The sequence below is a fragment of the Lynx canadensis genome, chromosome B1 (assembly GCF_007474595.2).
Source record: "Lynx canadensis isolate LIC74 chromosome B1, mLynCan4.pri.v2, whole genome shotgun sequence".
Lineage (NCBI taxonomy): Eukaryota > Metazoa > Chordata > Mammalia > Carnivora > Felidae > Lynx > Lynx canadensis.
In genome coordinates, this window is record NC_044306.2 from 2657273 (window position 1) to 2684096 (window position 26824).

The 26824-nt window shown below is 46.1% G+C and overlaps 1 protein-coding gene across 1 annotated transcript in view; it reads right to left on the reverse strand.

The window, feature by feature from the left end:
• Positions 1-26824, reverse strand: part of CSMD1 (CUB and Sushi multiple domains 1) — a 398630-nt gene that overhangs the window by 211065 nt on the left and 160741 nt on the right. The window contains exons 23-26 of the mRNA XM_032593032.1: positions 23411-23614; positions 20333-20457; positions 19877-19973; positions 6953-7057 (exon numbers count right to left, since the gene is read on the reverse strand). Coding sequence (XP_032448923.1) covers positions 6953-7057; positions 19877-19973; positions 20333-20457; positions 23411-23614 — 531 coding nt within the window. The remainder of the gene's footprint in view (positions 1-6952; positions 7058-19876; positions 19974-20332; positions 20458-23410; positions 23615-26824) is intronic.

Consider the following 26824-nt stretch of genomic DNA (forward strand, 5'->3'; position numbering starts at 1 on the left):
AAAGCCACTCCACGTAGAGAACAATCAAACACAAAAGGAGCCTCAAATGACTCACACGGGCAGATGCACCGAACGACGACAGTTCATTTGAAACCAGACTCGTTTTCAATTCTGAGTCACGAGCGGTCTGAGTAGCAGCATGATCGATTTAATGCCTGACGATTCCCCCAGGCAGCATCCAGAAGGCCAGCTGACAAATACACGTTAGGCCAGGACCCACCTCTTAAATAAGTGTGGGAGCAGTAGGACTCCACAGGTGCAATTTTAAGATGAGTCCTCAGTTCTATACATCGCACTCTTGCCCATTCACAAATTCAATGCCTAAAACTCCAAAGACCATAGAGAAACTTTCGTTCAGTGCCATATTTGCTTCTAGGTGAGCTTTTAAATAACGTTTTCTGTCGCCTAGCTTACTTTATTGTAACAGGATGGTACATAAGACCTACAACACGCAAACCATGAGTTAACTGACTTGTTTACGTCGTCGGTAAGGCTTCTGGTCAACAGTAGGCTATTAGTCGTTCAGTTTTGGTGGGTCACAAGTTACACGCAGAGTTTCGATGACTGGGGGTTTGGCACCCCTTAACCCTCACACTGTTCAAGGATCAACTTTAAAAACTTCTGTGGTCCTCGGTAGAGTTAGAACTTGATAGAAAACTAGGAAGACATGAATAATTATCAGTTGTTGTGACTTGAACCAATTTTTAAAGGATTAAGGGAGGCAATCTTTGTTTGCCAAACTGGAAGTTAATAGAGGTGATTCTTGGAAAGAAGAACATTTAGAAAAAAATCTTATGGATTTTTAGTATATAAATAAACACAAAAAGGGGCTTGCCATGAAGTGATTAAGAAGATAACTTCACTATACCTTTGAGTGAGTACTGGTTTACGAGATGTTCACTAGGTGGGAAGCAGTGAGCTTTAATCTCTGAGTACACAGAGTGAAATCTCGGTAAACACAGTGACAGTTACATTGAAGCTCATTCTTGTTTAATTTCTCATCCCCTGTGATTTTATTCATGCCCAGCATTCAAGCTGAGAAACCTTATTAGTATTAATGTAATACTAAAGTGCCATTGAAACATTCATTAATAATTTGCAGGTATTTATAAAGATCATTGTAGTCATTGTAATCGAATCAAAGTTGTCAATATTCGATTGTGAGAACATCCTACTAAAAATATTTAGTACTTTTGATTTCAAAAAGCTCAGTGCATTTTCCAGAATTCAATCTTTATCTAGATAGTTCGTTCTGAATTCCTGTTTTGAAATGAGTACACAAAGGAAATAAAATATGGTACCTACTGAATCACTGAACACAAGCAGGAAAGAAATTAATGTGGCTAACTGTATTACAGTCTCCACATTAGGTAAAAAATTGATACACGACTGTCATGCCAAGTTCATTCCTGCGTTTTGAAGACAACTTCCTTTGCAAATTGTAAGTACCTTTTAGAATACAGAACAAAGGAAATCGTCTCTTTTAATTAACTACTACATTTTCCTTTTTAAAAAGAAAATTATGTAAATAACATCTATTTCCTTTTTGCTTGTATTGCCACAAATTCAAAGCTACATTTAATGCTGAATGATGTCATTTCTTTTATTCTATGTGTCCAGTACATTTATACCTTCCTCCTTTGTTTCGTTGAATCAAATATTTGGAAAACAGGTCATTTTAAAAGGAAATTAGACAATCTTATCTTTTTGTCTGACTACATACCTTTTGATGAGGTCTTATACATTGGTGATCTGTAATCTTGTTTTCACTATATGCTTAACTACCGATTATATAAATACATGTGAGAAGGACTTAGTGAGCTATCAGTTCTGAACTGGTTGCACTTGAAATAACAACACTGTATCACAGAGCGCTCTAGACAAATGAATGCTTCAAAAACACTGATGTCAAAATCAAATCTATAGTAAAATATGTTACAAATATTTTATAATGGTAGATAATCACTCCAACTAATGACAATAAACACACTGCTAAAATGTGACAAATAACAAACCTCCAGCTAACCCTCCCTTGTAAAGGGGTAACATGCAATTCAAACAGTGAGACTCACTATATTTTCTTCTCTACCAATTTTCCTTTTCTTCCTCATGATAACTACACACCACTGATTCAAACTCCAACCGGTTTCAGAATAAATATATTCTAAATGTACCAATTACTGCAATATTTTTGTCTTATTCTCCCCTATCCTTTCATGTGATGCTGTCATTGTCACAGCTTGTATGTTCCTGGTTGTGATCCACCAGTATAGTCTTCTCTGTCTGTGGCCAGATCCCTAGACATGGGACAACGGCCTTCACATCGGGCCGTGTTCATAGCTGGGCTACTATTTCAAGAATGGGGGCACCACAGGGCGCCTGGGTGGCTCAGTCGGTTAAGCGTCCCACTCTTGATTTCAGCTCGCTCATGATTTCACTGTTCGTGAATTCCAGGCCCATGTTGGGCTGTGTTGAGCCTGAGAATCCCTCTCTTTTCTCTCTCTCTGCCCCTTCTTTGCTTGTTGGCCCTCTCTGTCTGCCTCTCTCTCGCAAAATAAATAAATAAATGTTTAAAAAAAAAAAAAACAGAAAAAAAAAAAAAAAACTAAAGAATGGCTCCCGTGATGTATTATAAGATATGTGAAGTCTATAGTGCACCATAGCTTCTCTGTCTTACTCGCCTTCTAGGGGCCAAATGTTGTATCTTAGAGACTCCAGAAATATTCTACTAGCTCCACTGGGTTTCCCAGTAGTGAATGTTGACAGGAAATAAAACAAAACAAACAATCAAACAAACAAAAACTCATGATAAAAATGCTGAAATAAAAAAGTTCCTATGTACGCAATGATTTTGGTGCTGTTTTCACCAAGTGCCATGCATTAGCACCAAAGGGGCTTGCATAATTGCAGCAGCCTTGTGCTGGAGGTAAAATTCACTCATGGCTTCGTCATGCTAACTCAGGACAGATGTATTCAGTGGGGTATTGTAAAGTTTGCTGCAGAATTGAGGTTAAATATCTTCCAACTTAGCGAGGCAGAACTATGTATCAGGTGCACCCGAATAATGGTGTAATTTAAAAGAGAAGGTTTTAATCATGGAACGTATGATTATTAAATAAGCATGGGTATATGTAAAAATCAGAATAGTTTCTATTCAAAAATTTCTAAATGGGGAATAGCTCTAGATTAGATGGACTTATTCTGCTAATAATGTATCTGTAATATAATTTAATTCTATAATTTAATTCTATAATTTATCTGTAAGTATTTGTAAAATTTTCACAGTTATGATGAAAATCCTATATTACTGTGTTACAATTATGTACGTGTTACATGGATGATAGACATAGATAGACCATTTTTTTCCATAATGAGCATTTCAAGGGGTACCTGGCTGGCTCAGCCAGTACAGCATGGAATTCTTGATCTCAGGGTTGTGAGTTCAAGCTCCATGCTGGGTGTGGAGCCCACTTTAAAAAAAAAAAAATTGTAAAAAGGAGCATTCAAGAAAAGCTTGTCCCTGGTTAACCTAAAAGAATAACTTTGGTATTTATATATTTATCTTTGGGCAAGGGGAAGCCCACAAAAGGATTTCCACTCCCACACAGGATATAGAAATCTGAAAAATAAAACACTATTTTCACTTTAACAACGAGAAAAATCTAAACTGCGAGGTCCTAACTTTTCTTGAACTCGTCCAAGGGATGAGGGAGCAGGTACCCAGGTGACAGCAGGTCCAAAGAACATCCTGTTCCAGGAGATCCAGGACACGAAGCTGTCTCTGTGACAAATACAGGACAGACACGCATGGGAAAGAATGAAACACTCAGGCCATCCTCTTGGCAAACTGCCAAAGGTCCGGAAGGGGCTCAAACAGCTCGGGGACCCAGACACAGGGGGGTGTGCCCTTCCTTATTTCAAATAAGACAAAGACAAACACTCCGACAGGGTGCATGGCTTCACCCTTATTAGCTCTCCTCCCACCAATTCCAGGGAAGTCAACCAACCCTGGTCTATTGCTGTATATGGCACATATCGTGTATGTCAACAGACACGCTTATGTTCATATGTATCCAACCTTCTCTGCTCTTTCCCGCTGAGTTCTAGAATGGCTACCACCAGACTGTTCCCCAGCGGCAGGTTCGTGCCACGCACCCTCGGCTCAGATTTCGTAATTTCCAGGGTAACCCAGCATCATCGCCTACATACATCTTTAAGGTTCCATGGTATTTGCTTATTTGTTTTGTTCTGTTCTGGTAGTTTTTCTGAAGAAAAGAGCCCAAAGCAAGGGTGACAACCGTGTCCCTCTGTGTAGCCGTGTCAAACTTCCTACCCAGACAGATAAAATAAAAGAAGGACGGGGGCGCCTGGGTGGCTCAGTCAGCTGAGTGTCTGACTCTTGATTTCGGTTCAGGTCCTGACCTCACGGTTCGTGGTTCAAGCCCCGCGTCAGGCTCTGTGGGGACAGTGTGGAACCTGCCTGGGGTTGGCTGTCCTTCTCTCTCAGCCCCTCCCCCATTCACGCCATCTCTGCCTCTGTCAAAATAAATAAATAATTGCTTAAAAAATTAAAAGAAGGACATCTGGCTTCCAGAACGTGGCGCGCTCAACTGTGCCGATCTTTTGAGCTTCCGCTCGGACCCCGCAAGAGAACCCAGATCACCCGTATCTGATCAGACCTTCCTGGAATTGCTTTCTCAGTCATTAAAATTTTATGCTTCATCCCCTCAGATAAAAATGTTTGTTTTCTGTTGGGGAAATTCCTATCAGTGCTCATCCGGAAAGATGGCCCATCATCACTACCGGGGCCAGGCGCTCACTTCTGGATGAGAAACTGAAAGTCTTCATGGAGAAGCAGGTGCGGATCAGCGATCACAGCTCTGGTTTCAGTGCCAGACAAGCCGCATCTCCAACACCGACCTGCAGGCTTCCTTCCCTTCCGCGTGTCCCCCAACTACTCGTGACCCTCGGTGTCACTGTTCGTCAAACGCAAGAGTGCAGGCGCTGCTTCTGCCTTTGGTAAAGCGCCTTTGTGACGAAGGGTCTCTGGGCATTCCGCGGGTCACAAGCAGGGTGACCAGAGCCTGTGCAGGCTGAAGACATTGCCTTGTGTCCCTTCTCCTGTAAAAACCGGGCGTACCTCAAAAAGAGGGCTTTCTGAGGACAAAGCAGGAAGGAGCTGTGACATGTTTAGACCTGGCATAGGGCGGGGGCTTTTGTTGTTTTTACTATGATCTCACGGATATCAATTTTAGGAACAAATCTGGATTTAGAGGCTTGTGGACAGGCGGTACCTATTTTCAGGTAGATGCAAAAATAGGTCAAGAGATTAAAAGTATCAGACAATCTCCGGGCAGTTTATTTCCACGGTCCCTATACTGTTTGCTGTTGGCCTTCTTAAGGTTAATTCTATGAACGCGTTATATAACCCACATTTTAAACTCTGCACATAGAATGAGAACAGAGAAACGAGCGCCTGTAGATACACAGAGGGTAAGGGAACACACGAACGACACAGGTGGTATCAGAATGGTGCTGGCATCGAAAAACAGCCACTCCAAGCGGATCTTAACAAACAGGACCGTAGCATTATGTTTGGCCAACTAAAATATAAGCACGTTAAGTAATTAAGCAAGGCTGTGGATTTGTAAATAAGATTCATTTCGGTGAGAAATATCTTGGTGTTCCTCTTCTAACGAAGTGCATGGGCGGGAAATAAGAGTGAAAGGCAGACGATTATATTGTTGAAGCTGTAATCGTACGTCCTCGTAACTGCAGACTAATCATTTCACTAGCACCTCTCTTTATGAGAAGTAAGTGAAAAGCCTGAAGCCACAGATAAGTTTGGAAGAAAGAGATAAGAACATTCATCAGTTCTAACACTGCTGAAAGTATTAGCGAATTTATTAGCGCCATCATAAATGAGGTTGATAGTTTCCTATCTACAGATGTTCACGAAATGCATCAGACTGGCAGATTTTTTCCAGACATTTCCTACATAAATAACACCCACACCATCCTTTTACACTGTCACCAAAGTAGTCCTATTCAAATAAATTGGAATAAACTTGCATACAAATGCCTGTAATAAGTAGGGAAATTTAACCGAAACGGGAAACAGCCCTGTGGTTTGTGTCTGGTCCGGAATATTTATCATCAGCTGGAAATCTGGCCTTTCAAAAACATGCATGCATTTTCGTCTCGGCGAACTGTTTATCTCCATTCAAAAGATCACTTATTAAAGCCATCCATGTATTTGCTTATTTGCAACCACTTATTAAAGGAGATGGATATCGACATTAAGCATTTTTAGCGCTTGAAAACACGTCCTAAAATAAACCTGGCTCTCATTGGAAAGTCTTACTTCGTTTTTACAAGGTTTACCTGCGTCATCAAACGCCAAAGAAGATTTGTGAATCTGACCTTTGTCAACCCATTTATCAGACTATTAACTCACTTTTCACATTCATTTTTAAAAGGTTAGCGTCTCCTTCGCGACACCTTCTTCCAATTAAAATGAGTAATACACGAAGCGGGCAGCGTGCAGCGAGGCTCTGTGATAGCCCTGCGCCACCCACCTTGGAGGCCCTGTGACCATAATCGGCTTGGAAATGATGACTTTCTGGGTTTCTGGACGCTAATATAAACACCACTCCCAAGAAAACCAGGAATAGCACACACGGTTACTTTTTGTGCTTCTGAACAATTTTTCCAGACACGAACTTCATTTATCCAACGATTCCAGATACTAACTGACATGTCCTCATTAGTTTGCTCTTTATACTGTGTATTTCATGGGGGCAGATTTTGTATGACCCAATTTCATGCAACTTGGAGAGTCGTTTTGGGACGAGGATATTTTACTATGTAATGAGGGCACGGATTTGTTTTTCCTTTCAGAACATGACTCAATATAACAGCGGAAGCCGGATGCAGAAAGAGGGGACCTTACTTTTGTACTCCAGGTGAAAGCCCGCGGCTGCCACGCTAATGTCAGACTGGAAGTGGAGACAGAGCTGATTGGACGTGCTGTTCAGAAGAGCTGGGACCGTGGTTCCTGAAAGAAACAGGTGGGGGACTTTAACATCACAAATGCATTCACTTTTCTCTAGAAAAAATGTACGGGTTTATCTGTTCAGGTTCACAAAGCCCTGCGGTCTGTCTGATCGCAACCTACTGAATCTGAGTACGGGCTTTGATGCTTCTGTCCTTTGGCGCCTTTCTCTCGTGCGAGTACGGCAAAAAGTTGCACATCTCTCTGCCCTCGTCAAGCTGACGTGACATCTCTCTAACATATCAGGGTATGAACACACCAATTCTTACGTTCTACCAGGCACTGGTGCACTGGCTTTTCAGGTGCCATTCTTTTAACAACACAATCATTTTGTTTGTCTGTTTGTTTGTTTTGTTTTGACTTGAACAAAGAGGGAAAAACTCAAATGAGGGGCATCTGGGTGGCTCAGTTGGTTAAGCATCTGACTCTTGGTTTCTGCTCAGGTCATGGTTTGTGAGTTCGAGCCCCGCATCAGGCTCTGCGCTGAGAGTGCAGAACCTGCTTGGGATTCTCTCTCTCTCCCTCTCTCTCTGTCCCTCCCCACCTCTCTCTTTCTCTTGCTCTCTCTCTCTCTCTCAAAATAAATAAACTCAAAAAATATTTTAAAAACCTCAAAAGAGCAAGTCTTATGGAGGTTGGGGGAGCAGTTAGCCTGGGTGGACCGATCCGAAATACTGATAAAATGCTCCTTTTGACTACACATTCTCTTTTCCATCCTTGGGGGATCCAAACTGAAGAATGTTCCCACTGAGATCTGCAAACGATTCCAACTGAGCATGAGTGAAGAGGAAAATACAGGTGTAGGACATGATGCTTGCTTTCCTTAAAATGTATTGACTTGTGTTGTGACAAACAGAAAGTCAGCAGGAGAGGTATCGATGGCAGGGACAAGCGTGATAGAAGAGCGGACACTGGAGGGGGCTGAGGACAAGGAAAATGCTCCTCAATCAGAAGTGTAAAGTATTCTGGGAGGATGTACTAAATACGGGAAATGATAAGCGAGTTTAAATCCCCTTGTGTTGACACGCACGTGCTTCAAGATGAGGGTGAACCTCATCACGGCACAAGCAAATTACTACAACCAGCCGCACTGGACAGAACCCTGCTGTGGAAAGAAGGAAACGCTGTTTTAAATAACGGAATAAGGAAATGAGTCCATAATTATCCAAGACAGATGAACGTGACTGCAGAGGGAAGATTCTTCAGCATCCTTCTCTCTGTTGCCATGATCCCGTTTCCTCCACCAGCTTTCCGTCCACAAGCCAGGTACAGACTCCCGCTGCCCTCACCTCCCCAGGTATCCAAAGGCCCTTTGCGGGTGGAGTGTGCAAACCTAAGTCATAATCTATGCCTGTAAAACCTGGCCAACCTCCTGTGTCCCCATGTCAGTCAACAAGCGGTTAGCATCCGCTCATGGCCCGTCACAGGCTTCCTTCTCTCTGCGACCCCGCCCTGCCACCTGCCAACAGGCCCCCTCTGGCCAGCCTCCTCAGACCCTCCCCCTTCACCGCCATCACCCCAGGGCCAGCCGCCAGTACTAGTGAGTACGATGAGTGCAACGCTCTCCCGACCTGTTTTCTGAATCTCCTGTTGCCCTCAACCAATTCATTCTCCACCCAGGAGTCGGAAAGCTTTCTTTTTTTAATGGACATATGATTATTTCATACGGAAATTCTCATGGATTTTTGATGATCTTAGGATGGAATTGCAGCCTCCTTAATTTGACCTAAGACCCTGCATGATCTAACCAATGTCTATATTTCTAGCTTCTTCTCTTTCACAACTCATGTTTTCTGTTGGAGGTGTTCCCATAATTGTAGGCCTATGATGCTCTTTCTCTTTTCTTTTGACCCATTTTACCCTCTTTAAAAAAATCAATTGTAACTAACATACATTTTCATATTAGCTTCAAGTGTGCAATGTAGGGGTTCAACAATTCTATACATCACTCAGTGCTCATCGAGATAAGTGGACTCTCGATCGCCATCATCTATGTCACCTGTCTCCATATCCTCCTCCCCTCTGGTGACCATCACCCTGCATATAAGAGTGGTTTTTGTTTGTTTCTTTTTTTATTTGTTCATCTCTTTTGTTTCTTAAATTTCACATGTGGGTGGAATCATTTGGTATTTGTCTTTCTCTGACTGACTTATTTCACTTAGCATCATACACTCTAGATCCAACCATGTTACTGCAAATGACAAGATTCCTTTCCTTTTTATGGCTGAGTAGTATTCCAGTGTGTGTGTGTGTGTGTGTGTGTGTGTGTGTGTGTACATCTATGTTATCCATTCATCTATGGGTGGACACTCGGGCTGCTTCCATATCTTGGTTATTGTAGATAATGCTGACTTGGGTCAGAGAGAAGAGGCCTCAGACAGAAACTTAGGAGGAAGAGAGAGGAAGGCGTCCACGGCACCCACTTGTTGGCCTGACTCAAGACCTGTCCACATCAAGACAAGAAAGAGACCTCCACCAAAAACACCGATTTTTACCCATTTTTTGTTCATTGTGTATGACGTTTGCTGTCTTCTCTCTCTGGTATTATTTTTGTGTTCTCATGTACTTTTTCTAGTGGTTTCCCAACTTTAAAATATTTTAGGTCCAGGAGAGTCAACATACAGTGTTATCTGTATAGGTACAGTATAGTGATTCAACACTTCCTACACCAGCCGGTGCCCTTCACGACAAGCATTTTAGTAAGTGTGCTGCCGTAACAAGTACCAGTTTTGTATTTTTAGATAATCTTTGCAGAAAGAATGGCATGTTTACCATTGATCTAACTAGTCTAACCGAATAGGTGCCATGACAGGGTCTGCATTACTGTCCTCCTGGTTTTACCTGCAACTTGGGGTAACTGATGACTTTTTCTGCTGCATTTTTAATTTTTATTTATATTTATTTATTTTAGAGGGAGAGAAAGCATGAGCGGGGAGAATGGCAGAAGGACACACAGAGAGAATCCCAGGCAGGCTCCATGCTCGGCGCAGAACCCAACACGGTGCTGAATCCCACGACCCTGGGATCACGACCTGAGCCGAGATCAAGAGCTGGACGCTCAACTGACTGAGCCACCAGATGCCCCGACTCAGACTCCTTTAAACAGTGCTGCCCTTCCTTGCTTTCTGCCCATGCGTCTTCTACCAAAGAGCAGACAACGACCCGGTTACCCTCTCCTCTAGATACCACCCAGGCCGCCCTCGTCTGTAGCAACACAGCTTTTCTCCGCCTTCACGTGTAGGACGACACTCCTCTGCAGGACTTCCTGCTTGGTTCAGTTCTTTCAAATTTGCTCTCTTCGGGAGACGAGACCCTAACTTCTACTTTCCAAAATTTACTTCACAGCCTTCAGGGCCCAGGAGAGGAATCTGTACATACAGGTATTTACTGCACATTGTGCAACTTTTTGGTTTGCTTGTCTTTGGTTGACTGAGTTACGGTGTGGTCAGAAAACCTGCTTCCACGCCTGAGTCCTGACACAAATTAGCTCATCACCGCAAACATCTTAATATGCTCCATTTCCGTAAAATGAAGATGATATATGTATTTTTAAGTTTATTTGTTTATTTTTTGAGAGACAGAACACAAGTGGGGAGGGGCAGAGAGAAGAAGAGAGTAAGAATCCCAAGCAGGCTCCGTGCTGTCAGCACAGAGCCTAACGTGGGGCTCGAGCTCACAAACCACGGGATCATGACCTGAGCCGAAGTTGGATGCTTAATGGACTAAGCCACTTGGGTGCCCCTAAAATGAACATGATATTAAGTCCCTTACATGTGAGTAATAAATTGTCACGTATGTGACAATGCCGTGTGAGGTTCCCTCTACGTGTTATTACTGACGGTAGCAAGGCCTGAATGACTTTGTTTGTAGCTCTAGGATGAAATATAACCACTCGCTCCTCTACAAAAGATGCCGGATCTTGACGCCTCGGGGGCACACCAGACACACGGGTACCAATTAGCGAGGGAGGCCTGGGAGGGTGCCGTGCAGGGAGAACCTGGCCCCAGCTGGAGGGAGGGCAAGCCACACCTGCCGTGAAGGAGCGCCCACGGGGGCCTCTCTAGACTGCACTAGACAGGAAGTTATTCCCAGCACACAAAACCCAGCTGGGAGAGATTTTTAAAAGTGTTGCCACAGGCAGTATCTTTTTGATCATATTGTTTTACTGTGACCTAGATAGAGCAACACCTAACACAGAAAACTGAGAACTGGTATTAGAGCCCTACAGATTCTACTCTCAGCACAGACAAATTGGTATGAATTTTGATCTGTTCTATTCATTTATAATTTATAGCCTGCCTACTTCCAAAAATGATTGTAGATGGCTTAGAACACAAGCCATATATATATACGTATGTATACATATACATATACATACGTATATATACATATACATACGTATGTATACATATACATACGTATATATACACATACATACGTATGTATACATATACATACGTATATATACATATATACGTATGTATATATATGGCTGTTCAAACAAATTTTTTTAAAAAGTTCAATTCATTCAAGAAGCCAATTGTTTTTCCCAAAATGTGTACCTTTAACAACTACTCGTTCTTGTTTGTTTTTACTCAATAACAAACTTTTAAAATGGGTTCAATATTCTCTTATGGATATTTTTTAAAGTACCTTAGAAATAAAGAGCTTAAATATTGATTATACTTTTAAAAGTATTGAAATGTTAAGACTGATTTATAATCCTTTTACCATATAAAATTTTTAAAAAGCTCCTGTCAAAAAATTTCAAATCATTAAAAAAAATCAAATCATTTGTACCTCAAAAAGATTCAGGATGCCTGGCTCAGTTGGTCAAGGGTCCAACTCTTGATTTCAGCTCAGGTCATGATCTGATGGTTCATGGGATCGAGCCCCATGTCGAGCTCTGGGCTGACAATGTGGAGCCTGCCTGGGATTGCCTCTCTCTCTCTCTCTCTCTCTCTCTCTCTCTCTTCTGCCCCTCACCCACTCACTCTCTGTTTCCCTGTTTCTCTCTCTTTCAAAATAAACAAACATTAAAAAGGTGCAAATATAGCACGAAAACACCACATATCCACTGTATCTTTCTATACTTCATAATAATTACATTTATCTCTATTACTAATTTATATATGTGTGTATATACGACATTATTTTATTCTGAACAATTTGTAAGCTACAAATGTGACGGCCCATTTCTTGTAAAACTTCAGTGTGTGTTCCTTACAACAGAACATCTCAAATCAAGGAAAAACTAACACAGACACGGTAGTTCCAAACATGCAATCCACAGATCTCATTTGATTTCCCCCAATACTGGCTTTCGTAGCAGAAGGACTCTGTCCGTGATCACGCGGCGCATTCAATCTTTGGCTCCCTTCGTTTTCTTCCACCCAGAAGAGTTTCTTAGTCTTTTCACGCCTTTAACAACTCGATACTTTCCAAAAACACACGCACGTTTTTTGAGTGGAATATTTTTCAACTTGAGTCTGTCTGATGGTCTTTGCTATTCGACTCGGCCTATGCGTTTTGGGCAAGAATGTTAAAAGCTGACACTGTATTCCTGCCTGGTTGTCTCATCTGCTCCACGATCGGTCTTGGGGGTGCGAGGGGGCTGTTGTGCTCGGGCTGCACGGGCTCCTTCGGGGCAGTTCCTCCAAACCCTGCTCTCGGCGCATCGCGTTGGTGTTAGATGGGCCGGGACGGGGTGCTTTCCAGCAGCGCAGGTGCAGCCCCACGAGGAATCAAGCTCTCGGATGTCTGCCCGCTTTGACAGCGGGTCCATCGGTACCCCCGTTCATACCATGTCCGTTACTGGCGGCCCCACCACTGACGCCGGGCCAAAGTGGAATCTGCCGGGCTTCCCCCCTCCGGAGTTCCTACTCTCCTGCTCTCAGTGAGAACCAGTTAGGCGGGGAGATGCAACGAGACCGCGAATGCGCCATTTCTCATCAGAATTCGGCCCAGCAATTCTAGCATGCATGGATGTTCTGGTTTGAACTGCTTATCATTGGAGCAGTTGCCCCATGATGATCCTCTCATTCCACCTTCCACCCAGACATATTCGTTTGCGTGCCGTGAGGGAAATCGTTCTTCTTCATTCATTTCGTTTATGCATGTGGCTACTTATATTGGGATGGACTCATAGATTTCTATTTTATACAGAGCAGCTCATTGTGTGTGTGTGTGTGTGTGTGTGTGTGTGTGTGTGTGTGTGTAATGTTTTTTCCCTACCAGAGCCCTGAAAAATGAGGCTTCATTTCTCCAAGAATATTTGCTCCTCTAGGGAAAAACAGTATTAAGTTGATATCCAGAAACTCAGCGTTGGGTGCCAGAGGGGTTCTTGGCTACCGGGGTGCTGCTTGACATCTGCCAAAAGACAGAGGTGGGAAATACGCGCACGCGCGCGCACACACACACACACATGCGCGGGCTTACATGTGTAGTTTCATCTATACACACTAAAACCACGAGTTTGCGCTGAGACCTCTAATTCAAATCCAAGTAGCCTGCCTCATTTCCATGTCTCTAACTCCTTCAGCAAATACGGAGAAACCTGGTTCTCACTGCCGTCACTATATTACTCAGGTCCCCAGTTCCCACGTACGTGCCCAGCCTTCTGACCTGACCAGCTACCGTCTTGCTCATCCACTCTGTGGGGTCCCGACTGTTCCAAACACACCCAGCAAGCAATGGGAAAAGAAAGGCAGTCACAATGAAATCTTAAAATTCATGCCATCCCTCACAAAATTAACTCCAGCCAGGAAGATACCCTGCTGTGTGCACTGGGTCTGAAACCATTCATCCTTCATGGCCTCAGGAGTCTGTCCGATAGTGAATAAAGAGAAGATCATAGCCAGAAGTAAAATAAAGCTCTTCTTTTTAAATCCGGACAAATGCCACATACCCCTCAAACGAAAAAGGAGCCGGGCTTCCGACGGTGTGCGGGTGAAGCATGAGGGGCCACACCAGCGTCTGTCTTGGGACTCACTTGGAGCGGTGTGTGTGCCGAAAGAGAGAGATGGAGAGAGAGAAACAGTGGGCTAGGAATCAGAACCCAAGATAATTTCCCCCAAAGCTCGCGGTGCAAAGACAGAAGAACCCTCGCACACTTGGTCTCGGCCGAATCATAGGGAAGGAAAGAGACACACAGGCCTTGCCTGGTCCACTGTTCCGAGGATGAATGAGTGCTATGACTGTGACGTCATTCCTTTCCACAGCGGTGTGCTCATTATGTACCCGAGTCCAAGAGCGAGAGGCTCTCACCATCAGAAAGGCCACTACTCTTCCCTTGGGCAGCAGTAAGTAAAATAACAGAGAAACCAAAGGGTCCATATACAACTATGTAAGAGAAGCACTTTCTCCACCGTCACCATGTTACATAAAATAGTACACAGTAGTCCCCTTTATCCACAGGAGGTACATTCTAAGACCCCCGGACGCCCGGAACCACGGAACGTACCAAACCCTGTGTATGCTATGCATTTTGCTACACATGCACACCCATGATGAAGTGTGGCTTATAAATTAGGCACAGTAAGAGATTAACAACAACTAATAACAGAGTAATTATAACAGGTGCCATAGTAAAATTTATGTGAATGTGGTCTTTCCCTCAAAATATCTTACTGTCTTGCAGGCTCCCCTCTTGTGATAGTGCGAGACGGTAAGATGCCCACCTGGTGGGACAGAGTCAGGTGCATGATGCAGGCATGCGATATATAGCTATAGGTCAGCATTGACCTTCAGCTAATACGTCACAAGGAGGATTGTCTTCTTCCAGGGCCGTGGCTGATCATGGGTAAGTGAGACCACGTACAGCAAAAGTACAGGTGAGGGGGGACTATTGTCATGTATGTGTAGAGTATAAATCAGGAATTTTCTCGATTATTTTTTCAACTGGGCATATTCATAAACCACGAATTATTTTTTTCCATTGAACATACCCTTGTTATTCACAATGGCTACAACTGTAAAAAATGCTGAATTTGTGAACGTGGCTCTCACTGATATTTTTTCCCACAATATGCATTTGTGACAAAGGCTGAAAGCAGCCCAGAGGAGGAGGATGTGGTTGACTAGGCTCACTCACAAAAAAATGCTATTCTCTTGGAAGGTGAGAAGGTCTTAGAAACAACCAAATCACCCCCATTCAAACATTATCAGGTTATCTCAAAAATACATAAACCTTGGAATATTAAACCACAAGATGTAAGTGGTCTGTTTAACTTCAGAAAGAAGTGTGTGTGCAATATCATAATATTATTATATACTTGCATATGGCGTAACACTGTATATTATTTAATGCAATTGATTTTAAGTATAAAGAAGTTCAATCTAAGTGCATGGGAAAAGATTGTCAGACAGACTCTTTTAATTTGGTAGAAGACATTATATAAAATAATGTATCATGTGATTAGTTCCAATTAGATGACTTCAAACTGGATTTATATCTTCACATGTTATTTATTAGTGACTTTTTCTTTTGATCACATTGCTTGCTCACCCGCTTTTATTTAACTTAATATTAGTTTTCTTAAAAGCTTACATCTTTGCATTTTTGCAAGGAATTTTACAATACATCTGCAGTTTGCATTTTTGGTTAGAACTTTTACAAGAAGTTTGCATCTTACATTTTGCAAGAAAGTTGATAGCAACAGCAAACTCCATGATGATTTTTTTCGGAGGAATTTCTTAATCCCAACCTTGACACATGACGAATCCTTATTTCTATTTCGGAAAAGAATACAGGCTACGTATCGACGATTATCTTAGAGATGTTTTAGGCTCAGGTACCTCTATGCCACCACATCTATTATAAAAATCACTCGAGCCAACATGTGTCATAAAATACTGTGATCAAAGGCAGATATTATGAGGACAGAGAACAATGTTATAAAACTTACACATCATCTATATTTTCTTAAGACCTTACTAAGTAGTTTTTTGTTATTCCTTTTATATGTGACATCTCAGAATGATAAAGAATCAAAATAGTGGTGTATTCTCTGCTCGCACTGTTAATATGTGGTTCTGTGTAGTAAATGAACTGTCTGCTCTTTGTTCCTCGTATCCAGACAGTAACCCCCTACCCTTGGACTGTTCTGACAAGACCGTCTTTGTTATTCCAGGTGGGCTCCTTAGACCACACCGGAGTTTATGGTAGCTCTGCTTATGATCATGTGTATCAAAAAGTAGGGTGGTGGCTGTGCATGTGGGGAGGACAGCCATGCGCTTAGCGGCTTGGGGTTTTGAGCCAGATGATGTCACCCTGACCTCCCAACCTCTGTGGGGTAAGGAGCTGAAGACCGAATCGAGTCTTGTAGCCAGGGACTGAATGGATCGTGCCTCCGTAATGAAGACCCAGTGGGAAGTCTGGAGAGCAGAGCTCAGGAGAGCTTCAGGTTGGTGATACACACTGGTGTGCCTGGAAAGCGACATGCCCCGAGGACACGGAAGGCTCATGTTTGAGACCCTCCCAGATGCCGCTCTAGGAGTCACTTCATCTGGCTGTTCCTGATATGATTACTTTACAATACACTTTATTTATTAGCAGATTGCTTTCTCATGTCCTGTGAGCTATGTAAGAGAATGATTCAAACTAAGATAAACCCCTGAGTTTTTAGCCAGTCAGTCAAAGGGCGGGTGGTCCAAGGACACTGAGCATGGGACTGGGGTCTCAGGGGAGTTGGAAAACCATGCCTTCGACCCATGCAGTGTGTGCCAACTCCTGGTGGTTGTGCTCAGAATTGCATTGCAATGGTATTTATGCCAAATAGGTTTTAAATGATGGAGATTAAGGAAGGCACCTGTGATGAGCACTGGGTGTTATACCGAAGTGCGATATTGAATCAAATGCTATATTGAATCGCTATATTGTACACCTGAAACTAACATCACACTCCATGTGAGCTAACTGGAATTGAAATAGAAACCTGGAAAAAAAATTGAAAAGTGTAGCCAACATCTACACATTTAGCTAGAGACACTGTTTACTATTAAAAGTAAACCCGATTTTTACTTAGAAACGCATCTTGACGTCTACATCCATTGACTTAATATGTTTAAATTTGTACATGTGAAATATCAGAAAAATAAAGGTTCTGTTCTCCTGACTAATTCCAAAAACTAAAATAAGAAAGAGAAGATTGGTATTGTTCTTCTTTGCCACATACGTAGGCAATGTGTTTACTTCTTTTATTATTATCATTTTTACTATCATTTAGGAAGCCATTCCTGCTAACCTTGGTCAATCAACCATACAACTGCCTTGCTGTATACAAAGAACATGTACACACGTTGTATGTACATGTGTTCAGCAACACACTCGTGCCTCAGAAAATTAGGTGGAAAAATTCGTTCAAGGTTAAACCCTTCTTTTTGAGAAGTTGACTTCTTTTTGAGAAGAAGACTTCTGAGAAGTCTTTTTGAGAACGTTTTCTGTGCAACCTATTCCTAATATTAACTAAGAAATATAACATCACACATCTGAAGCTAAGTTCACACACAGGGGACAGTAGTTATTCCAGAGAAGGCTTAATCCAGGCTGATGTACATTAGTTGATACATAAAAAATAGATTTGAATGATAAAATTTGAACTTCAGATAAAAAATCGCAAAAGATATACCTTGGAAGCAAGTTTTACTCAAGAAAATCGTAAGGAAGAGAAAGTATGTTTACCATTTTGTTCTCCGTTTATTGAACAAATTCCATGTATAAGCGGACCCCTGTGGTTCAAACCCATGTTGTTCAAGGGTTCACTGTATAATAGACAGACACACTAAACCACAGGGTTTCACTGCCTAAAGCATTTCTTCTCTCTTGGATTTATCTGCCCATGTTTTACTCATCTGTTAAGATGTTATAATTTTCCCCAGATATTTTATGCCATCCATTAAGATATTTCTTCGTTTGTTCCCCCAAATCCTAGGCAAATGCAACTTTTGACCTCCTTCATCACCCAACACCTGCCTGTGGTGTTACATCGTCGCCAAAAGTTACAGGTATTACTAGGTTACATTATATTTATATATGATGAAAACGTATATGATTATGATTATGAACATTTGATGAAAACGTATATGATTATGATTATGAACATTATTACGTTTTGCCGTCTGCATACGGATGTGCAAGTGTGTTGTTTCTGGTGACAGACTTTTTTATTCCCAACAACAAACATGGTGCTTGATATGTGTATCATACTGACACATAGGAGGCGGTGTAAAAAGTCGCAGGCCAAGCTGAACTGCGACAAGCGCTATGTGGTGGGGGCAGGACGTGAACCTTTCCAGGGGAGACAGCACAGCAGATGAAGCGTGCAGGTCTGGAAGGGGCAGTCGCACATAAACGTCCCCAGAGATACACCATGCAAAGACAGACCAACACAGGTGGCATGTAAGGAGTGATACCTTCTACTGGCATTGTCTCACACTAAACTTTAAATGGCCCCGTAAAAAGATGCTTTCATCTGCTGACAGCCAGAGACAACTCTGGAGTAATTTAAGAAGTACGTGGTAAGATCACAGCTGTGGCGCGCACCGCAAACAGCCTGCCCGTCACCCGCTTTTCTTTCGGCGCCTGCTGAGCGACAGGATGGAAGTATCTCCAGATGCGGCTGAGATAAGGGGGAGACGTCGTTCGGGCCAGTGCCACACAAGAAGCAGTCTGTGGGGCCGGGCGCACTCTTAGAAAAGCTCTTAGTTTTCTGTGCAATCCTGGTTAATTCTGAAACGTGGAGATCTTTGCCCCTCAGTTGTAAGACAACGGCAAGGACAGCACTTCGCGCAGAGTGCGATTTTTAGGACTCTGTTAGCCTGGCCCTATCAGGGCTCAGTAAAGGTCATGATGATGATGATGGTGACAGGGAAGATGGTGATCTTAACAGCTACTGTCAAGATTTTTAAAAATTGTTTAAGGTTTATTTACTTTGAGAGAGAGAGACAGACAGACAGAGACAGAGAAGAGAGGGAGAGAGAGAGAGAGAGAGAGTGCCGGAAAGGGGCAGAGAGAGAGGGAGAGAGAGAATCCTAAGCAGGGTCCGCGCTGTCAGCACAGAGCCCAACACGGGGCTCGAACTCACAAACCATGACATCATGACCCGAGCCAAGACCAAGAGTCAGATGCTTACGGACTGGGCCACCCACGCGCCCCTCTGTCGGGAATTTTGATACGTTGGTGCTGTTCAGGGCGGAGGAAACAAGATAACCTCCCAGTAGAAAAGAAAGGGAAGAGAGAGCTGGACAGTACTGCTTACCGCCAGGGCGAGGAGGGAGACGCCAAGGGCAACCCGGAAGCAGTTTCCGTGGACCCGGCAGGTGGAAGAAAGAGCAAGGGGGGGCTGCCTACACTTCAGGTCTGGTGACATCTGCTGTCAAGGGCGGAGCTGCTCTGCAAACCTGGCGGATCCCAAAGCACTACAGATCTCAGGCCTCGAAGCTCCAAACCGCGGAGTACAATTTCCTGGACGGCCCGATCTCAGCACATCTCTTCGCAGGAACTGTGAACCGTGACCTACTCTTTGCTTCACCCCTACCTGCCATTACTACCCCTGGGTCCCTCGTCCCCCGGCCTCAGACTGTCACATGCAAACACCGTCTACCTGCTACCTCCCCAGCGTGAGTCCCGCTCACTGGGAACAAAGCTGTCTCTTGGCTCACCTGTCGTCTCGCTCTGAGACTACCAACACTAGATGAGCGAATGTGGATGTGCACGAGTGTTGTAGGAAAACGTCTACATGGAACGTTTTGTGGCTGTTGCTCATTTCGTTAGTGTTTGATGATTCTGATTCACAAAGACGAGAGGAACTGGTGTCACCGTACCTGAGAAGCTTCCCAGCCTGGGCGCGGTCATGTCCCCTCCGTCGTAAATCTCCAGAGAGTCCCAGTTCTGCTCCGTGGCAAAACTGATCACTTGAATCTAGCAAACAACAGTGTTCAGTTACTAAGTATTTTCGGTTTAAAGAAATTTGCCTGATCATGCAGGGTTTTTCCATGAAACTTAATACATGCACCAAAGAGAAACGTGAAACCCCACAAAATAAACCATGAAGCGACATTTGCAAATTTCTACAAACGGCACTCTGGGCAGCTTTTAGCCCCCAAATCTATTGGTTTTAATCCCAAGTTTAGAAATGTGATTAGAAACATGTTGTAGAAGAAGTAAGAAAAGGGAAACAGGTTATGGTTTAAGTATTTAAAAATAACCAACGCAAACAAGAAAACAAACGCAGAAAGCAAGCCCCGTGCATTCAGGCGCTCCGGGCTTGAGGGGCTTACCTGGATTCCTGATCCCTCCGTAACTATGATTTTCCAGATACAGTTTAAGTTGTTACCATATGGTTCAGGATAGCCGGGGGATAAAATTGTACCTCTGCGCTGAGTGAAATTGCCACTGCAGGGGACTAAAAGACAGAACCGTACCTCATAAAAATAAAGTACAGCAAAGGACGGCATTAATTTCATGCTTAGCGTTTCTTTGCTGTGTGATCAGATTTTAAGAGACATTTGACGCGGAGTATGGTCCTCTCAATGGCATGTGGTGGCCAAGGTCAAATTCAGTCTATTCTCTTACCAATTCCCAGTATCATTGGTTATTGCCTACCATAGTACCAAGGTTTACAGATCTGGTGTCTAAGAGCAAACCTCTTCAGGCTAAGAAGGGACTGTACCTGACAGTGACATCTCGGAAGTGAATCCTGTTCAGAATAATTTTATCCGGATGATTTAAGGAGTTTTGCAGACTACTGCCTTCCATGTGTAGACAAGCAACCCCAAATGAGAGTAAGGGGATTTATGAGCAAATCCGGGGAGCAGAGACGCTGAAAACGTCCAAGTGAATTCAAGACCTCATCATGACTGCTCTCGAGGTTGTCACACAAAATGAAACAGATAAACTATAACTAACAAGGCCATTGTTATTCGGGCGGCATTAACCTGTTATTTTCAAGCCTTCATCAGCACAAATTTATTAAGAGGACATTACGAGACAGCAAATCAACACTGTAACGATTCTTCCCCAAAAGGAAATTATGCTCTATACCCAGGGCTCGAGAGTTAATGGCGTACTTGATGGGGTTTGTGCAACAAAACGTGTTTCATCCTCATGAATCTAATGAGTTGTTTCATGAGACACAGTGACTTTTAGCGTGGAGCCGCCCGCCGCTATTTCAGAGGAAACATGTTGCTTTTTGAACAGGTCTGGAGCGGGATCAGGCTGTGCACACTGGACGTGAGCATCGGAAGCTGCTTCGTCCAGCTGTGAAGCTGGAGGGAACAGCCTGGCGCACGCCGTCACGCCTCGTGGACACACGCACGCCGGCACACAGGTTGGCACACCCGCGGGCACACGCACTGGCACACCGGCGAGCACGCACGCCGTCACACCCGCGGGCACGCACGCCGTCACACCCGCCGGCACACAGGTTGGCACACCCGCGGGCACACGCACTGGCACACCCGCGAGCACGCACGCCGTCACACCCGCGGGCACACACGCCGTCACACCTGCGGGCACACAGGTTGGCACACCCGCGGGCACACGCACTGGCACACCCGCGAGCACGCACGCCGTCACACCCGCGGGCACGCACGCCGTCACACCCGCGGGCCCACACACCGTCACACCTGCGGGCACGCACGCCGTCACACCCACGGGCATGCACGCTGTCACGCCTCGTGGACACACGCACGCCGTCACACCCGCGGACACACACGCCGGCACACAGGTTGGCACACCCGCGGGCACACGCACTGGCACACCCGCGAGCACGCACGCCGTCACACCCGCGGGCACGCACGCCGTCACACCCGCGGGCACGCACGCCGTCACACCTGCGGGCACGCACGCCGTCACACCTGTGGACACGCACGCCGTCACACCTGCGGGCACACACGCCGGCACACGCACTGGCACACCCGCGAGCACGCACGCCGTCACACCCGCGGGCACGCACGCCGTCACACCTGCGGGCACACACGCCGGCACACAGGTTGGCACACCCGCGGGCACACGCACTGGCACACCCGCGAGCACGCACGCCGTCACACCTGTGGACACGCACGCCGTCACACCTGCGGGCACACAGGTTGGCACACCCGCGGGCACACGCACTGGCACACCCGCGAGCACGCACGCCGTCACACCCGCGGGCACACACGCCGTCACACCCGCGGGCACACACGCCGTCACACCCGCGGGCACACACGCCGGCACACAGGTTGGCACACCCGCGGGCACACGCACTGGCACACCCGCGAGCACGCACGCCGTCACACCTGTGGACACGCATGCCGTCACACCCACAAGCACACACACCATCACACCTGCGGGCACGCACGCCGTCACACCCACGGGCATGCACGCTGTCACGCCTCGTGGACACACACACGCCGTCACACCTGCGGGCACACACACCGTCACACCCGCGGGCACACACGCTGGCACACAGGTTGGCACAACCGCGGGCACACGCACTGTCACACCCGCGAGCACGCACGCCGTCACACCTGTGGACACGCATGCCGTCACACCCACAAGCACACACACTGTCACACCCGCGAGCGCACACACTGTCACACCCACGGGCACACACACCGTCACACCTGCGGGCACGCACGCTGTCACACCCACGGGCATGCACGCTATCACGCCTCATGGACACACGCACGCCGTCACACCTGCGGGCACACACACCGTCACACCCGTGGGCACACACGCTGGCACACAGGTTGGCACACCCGCGGGCACACGCACTGTCACACCCGCGAGCACGCACGCCATCACACCTGTGGACACGCATGCCGTCACACCCACGGGCACACACACCGTCACACCCGCGGGCAGATATACCGTCACACCCGCGAGCACGCACGCCGTCACACCTGTGGACACGCATGCCGTCACACCCACAAGCACACACACCGTCACACCCGCGAGCGTACACAGTCACACCCACGGGCACACACACCGTCACACCTGCGGGCACGCACGCCGTCACACCCGCGGGCACACACGCTGGCACACCCGCCGGCACACAGGTTGGCACACCCGCGGGCACACGCACTGGCACACCCGCGAGCACGCACGCCGTCACACCTGTGGACACGCATGCCGTCACACCCACAAGCACACACACCGTCACACCCGCGAGCGCACACACTTGTCACACCCACGGGCACACACACCGTCACACCTGCGGGCACGCACGCTGTCACACCCACGGGCATGCACGCTGTCACGCCTTGTGGACACACGAACGCCGTCACACCCACAAGCACACACACCGTCACACCCGCGGGCAGATATACCGTCACACCCGCGAGCACGCACGCCGTCACACCCGCGGGCACACTTACCCACGCAGCTCGGGATTGTGTCGTTCCACTGAGCTAACGCGTTAGGCACGGACTGGCAGCGGATGGCGGTGGAGCCCTGAAGGAGGTACCCCGGGTTGCACTCGAATCGAACAATCGAACCGGCCGAGAACTCGGAGCCAATTCTCCGTCCGTATCTGGGCTCAGGGACAGAGCTGCACTGGGTATCGCTGGTTCGAGGGACGGCTAGAAGCAAACACACAACACGGCCATCGGTGTCTTCCCGGGGAAGCCCCACCATTTCCTCAGGAAAGGAGTCGAGAGAGTCCAGAACGAGTTTATGTTAATACAGAAATCAGTAACGCCTTCCGCAGGTTCTAGAGGGAACGATGTGGGGAGCACTTCCATACCTGCATCCAACCTCTTACCAACCCCAAGGACCGCCTTACAGTCTCCTTTCAGAGGAGTTAAACGCGGCATCAGGAGAGCATCGGCGCCTTATGAGACCTGAGTGATATGCAGGCAATTAAAGTTAATTAAGCGCCCAAATCACTGTGCTCATGATAACGAGGTGCCTCAGAACTTGTACTTACTCTCAAAGACCTTAGAGTCTAGTGAGTGTAATACGGCTATTGTGATGTAATAACAAAATTAAAAACACAACTACCGGATGACCCAGCACTTCCGCGAATGCATCCTACTTATGCGGATATATCCCCCAAAACACTGAAATCAGGATCTCAAAGACCTGTCTGCACCCACGTGTCCACCACAGCCTTCTTCACAGTAGCCACGCTGTGGAGACAACCTAAGTGTCCCATCGGTGGGTGAAGGGATAGAGAAAACGTGTTATGTCCATACAATGGAACACCGTTTAGCCTTAAAACAGAAATAAATGCTGCCATTTGCAACAACACACGTGTTCCTTCCACCTCTGGATAAAAGTCAAGATGGCCAACCACACGGCCCCCCCCCCCCCCCAACAGCCCCTCTGGCGAAGCAAAATCACACTGCCTTTAGCCCCGTCCCAAATCACCTGGCACAAACCTCCATCCCATAACCAGCCCCTCCCGGAACTCCCTTTCTGAGACACCCCCAGGGTCTCCCTGGGCTGTGGTTTTCGTTGAGGTCTGGTCTTCGGCTGACACGCATGGGCAGGTGAGCCTCGTTCCAGTGCGAGGTGAGGGGTCTGTTAGGTCGTATACTGGAATCTACTGTCTGCGAGACATTGTTCTGCTTTCCAAAAGGGGCACAGGGTAACGTTTGGAGACGTCTGTTACTCCAGAACGACTCGTTGAGAAACAGATCCACAAGGTATGGGCATGAAAACTCCACGATGTGTTGTTATTCTCTGCAGCTAAAGGCCGTTTGTGTGTATCGTGTCCAGGACCCTCTTCAGTCTGTGCATTTCTTCATCCAGCGGTGTCCCCCTCTGACAGCGTGCTCGCGTCCTTGTTTTCCCGAAGAACAGTGCTCCATGTTCACACTGCTTTTCCTAACATGGGGACATCAGGTTTTGCATTGAACCTGACCAGTGACAGGCAGCATCTGAGTAACTGCTCCTAAGAAAGCAAGTCTACGATGGGGCGCCTGGGTGGCGCAGTCGGTTGAGCGTCCGACTTCAGCCAGGTCACGATCTCGTGGTCCGTGAGTTCGAGCCCCGCGTCAGGCTCTGGGCTGATGGCTCGGAGCCTGGAGCCTGTTTCCGATTCTGTGTCTCCCTCTCTCTCTGCCCCTCCCCCGTTCATGCTCTGTCTCTCTCTGTCCCAAAAATAAATAAACGTTGAAAAAAAAAAAATTAAAAAAAAAAGAAAGCAAGTCTACAAGACGGAGTCAGAAGACGATTCTGAGGCAAAGTTAATAAAATTATATACCAAGAACTACAGTTGAAACAATGATACATCAGAATGGCTCTTTTTTAGAAGCAAAAACAGAATGCAGAATAACTACATCATAATAAAAATTTCTGAAAATTCCTATTTGTCATATTTATATGTCTCAGCATTTTGGTGCAGTTGAACAAGAAGCGTGAGGGCCAAAGAGGAAATAAATAAAGACCGTCCCATGGAGGTGTCTTCCTCCATGTTTGCTGCTGTTGTTACCAAAATGGAGAAATGTCTCCAATGGCAATTTTTCTCCTTGTCCTGAATTACACGAAAAACACCCGGCTACCGATAGCAAACGCTGCATGCTTATCTAAGAAGCCTCAAACACAGTGACGTTTCTATTTCTAATAATACATTAAATATTTCATAAATATGCGAGCACTTTTTCCAGGGCATCACTGCCACTCCAGGCCCCGTACACGGGGACAACACACCATCAAGGGTCACTCGGACACAGGCCACTATTCAGCCTTTCCTCACGAACTTCATGGTTGTCCTTTTTTAAATTTTTTTTTTTTTTCAACGTTTATTTATTTTCGGGACAGAGAGAGACAGAGCATGAACGGGGGAGGGGCAGAGAGAGAGGGAGACACAGAATCGGAAACAGGCTCCAGGCTCCGAGCCATCAGCCCAGAGCCCGACGCGGGGCTCGAACTCACGGACCGCGAGATCGTGACCTGGCTGAAGTCGGACGCTCAACCGACTGCGCCACCCAGGCGCCCCATGGTTGTCCTTTTTTAAGGAAACGAAGATAAATGAACAACACCTACATCTGGGTGATATTATGAAGGTTGTTCTCTAGAGGAAGAAGTTTCCCCAGTGAGGAGAAGAACAATTTTAAGTCTCTGGAAAGTGGGGCCGAAGCAGGCACAGACGACCTCAAACGTCCATGCACCGTCTGGGGAGCATCCAACAGCATTCAGCCACTTTCCCTGTCGGCCCATCCTCCGGTCCCTGCCCTTCACCTGGATGTTTCGGGCAGCATCAGGGAGAAATTCCGTCCTCTGTGGTTACTACCCTGTATCTTTTAGTCAATGTTTCACACTGCGGTGAAGCAAGAGGGGAATCAGCCCAGTGGAAAGCGAAAGGGGACTGAGGTCGGCTCAGGAGAGAAGGTGCCGGACTGAACGACGAGTGACGGCCACGGCAGGTGCGCTGTGCTGGTGCAGGGGCTGGGGGCTGCTCTCAGGCTTTCAGAGCACCCACCGCGAGGGGAAGCCAGAGCCCAACGTCATGTGGTGGGTCCTTTGCCCGAAGCCACTGCCAGAGCTCAGCCCAGGTCTGCGCACGCGAGTCCTTCACCGCCCATCTTTCAGAGCAGGTATGACGACAAAACCAGACACCGACAATAACGTAGTAACAAACCCGAGTGCCCGCAGCAGTCACTTGGCCAGTCTAAGGGAGGCTGGCTTGCCTGTTTCTTTAGTGATGGGGGATATTTTCTATTTCTCAAAATCATTCTGTTTGGGTAGTTGAAAAATCGGATTCGACAAGCCATCACTCGTCAGTGAATTCAAGCATACATCACTGAATTATGAACAAAACTTTATGCTCAGTCTTTTTTGTAAGA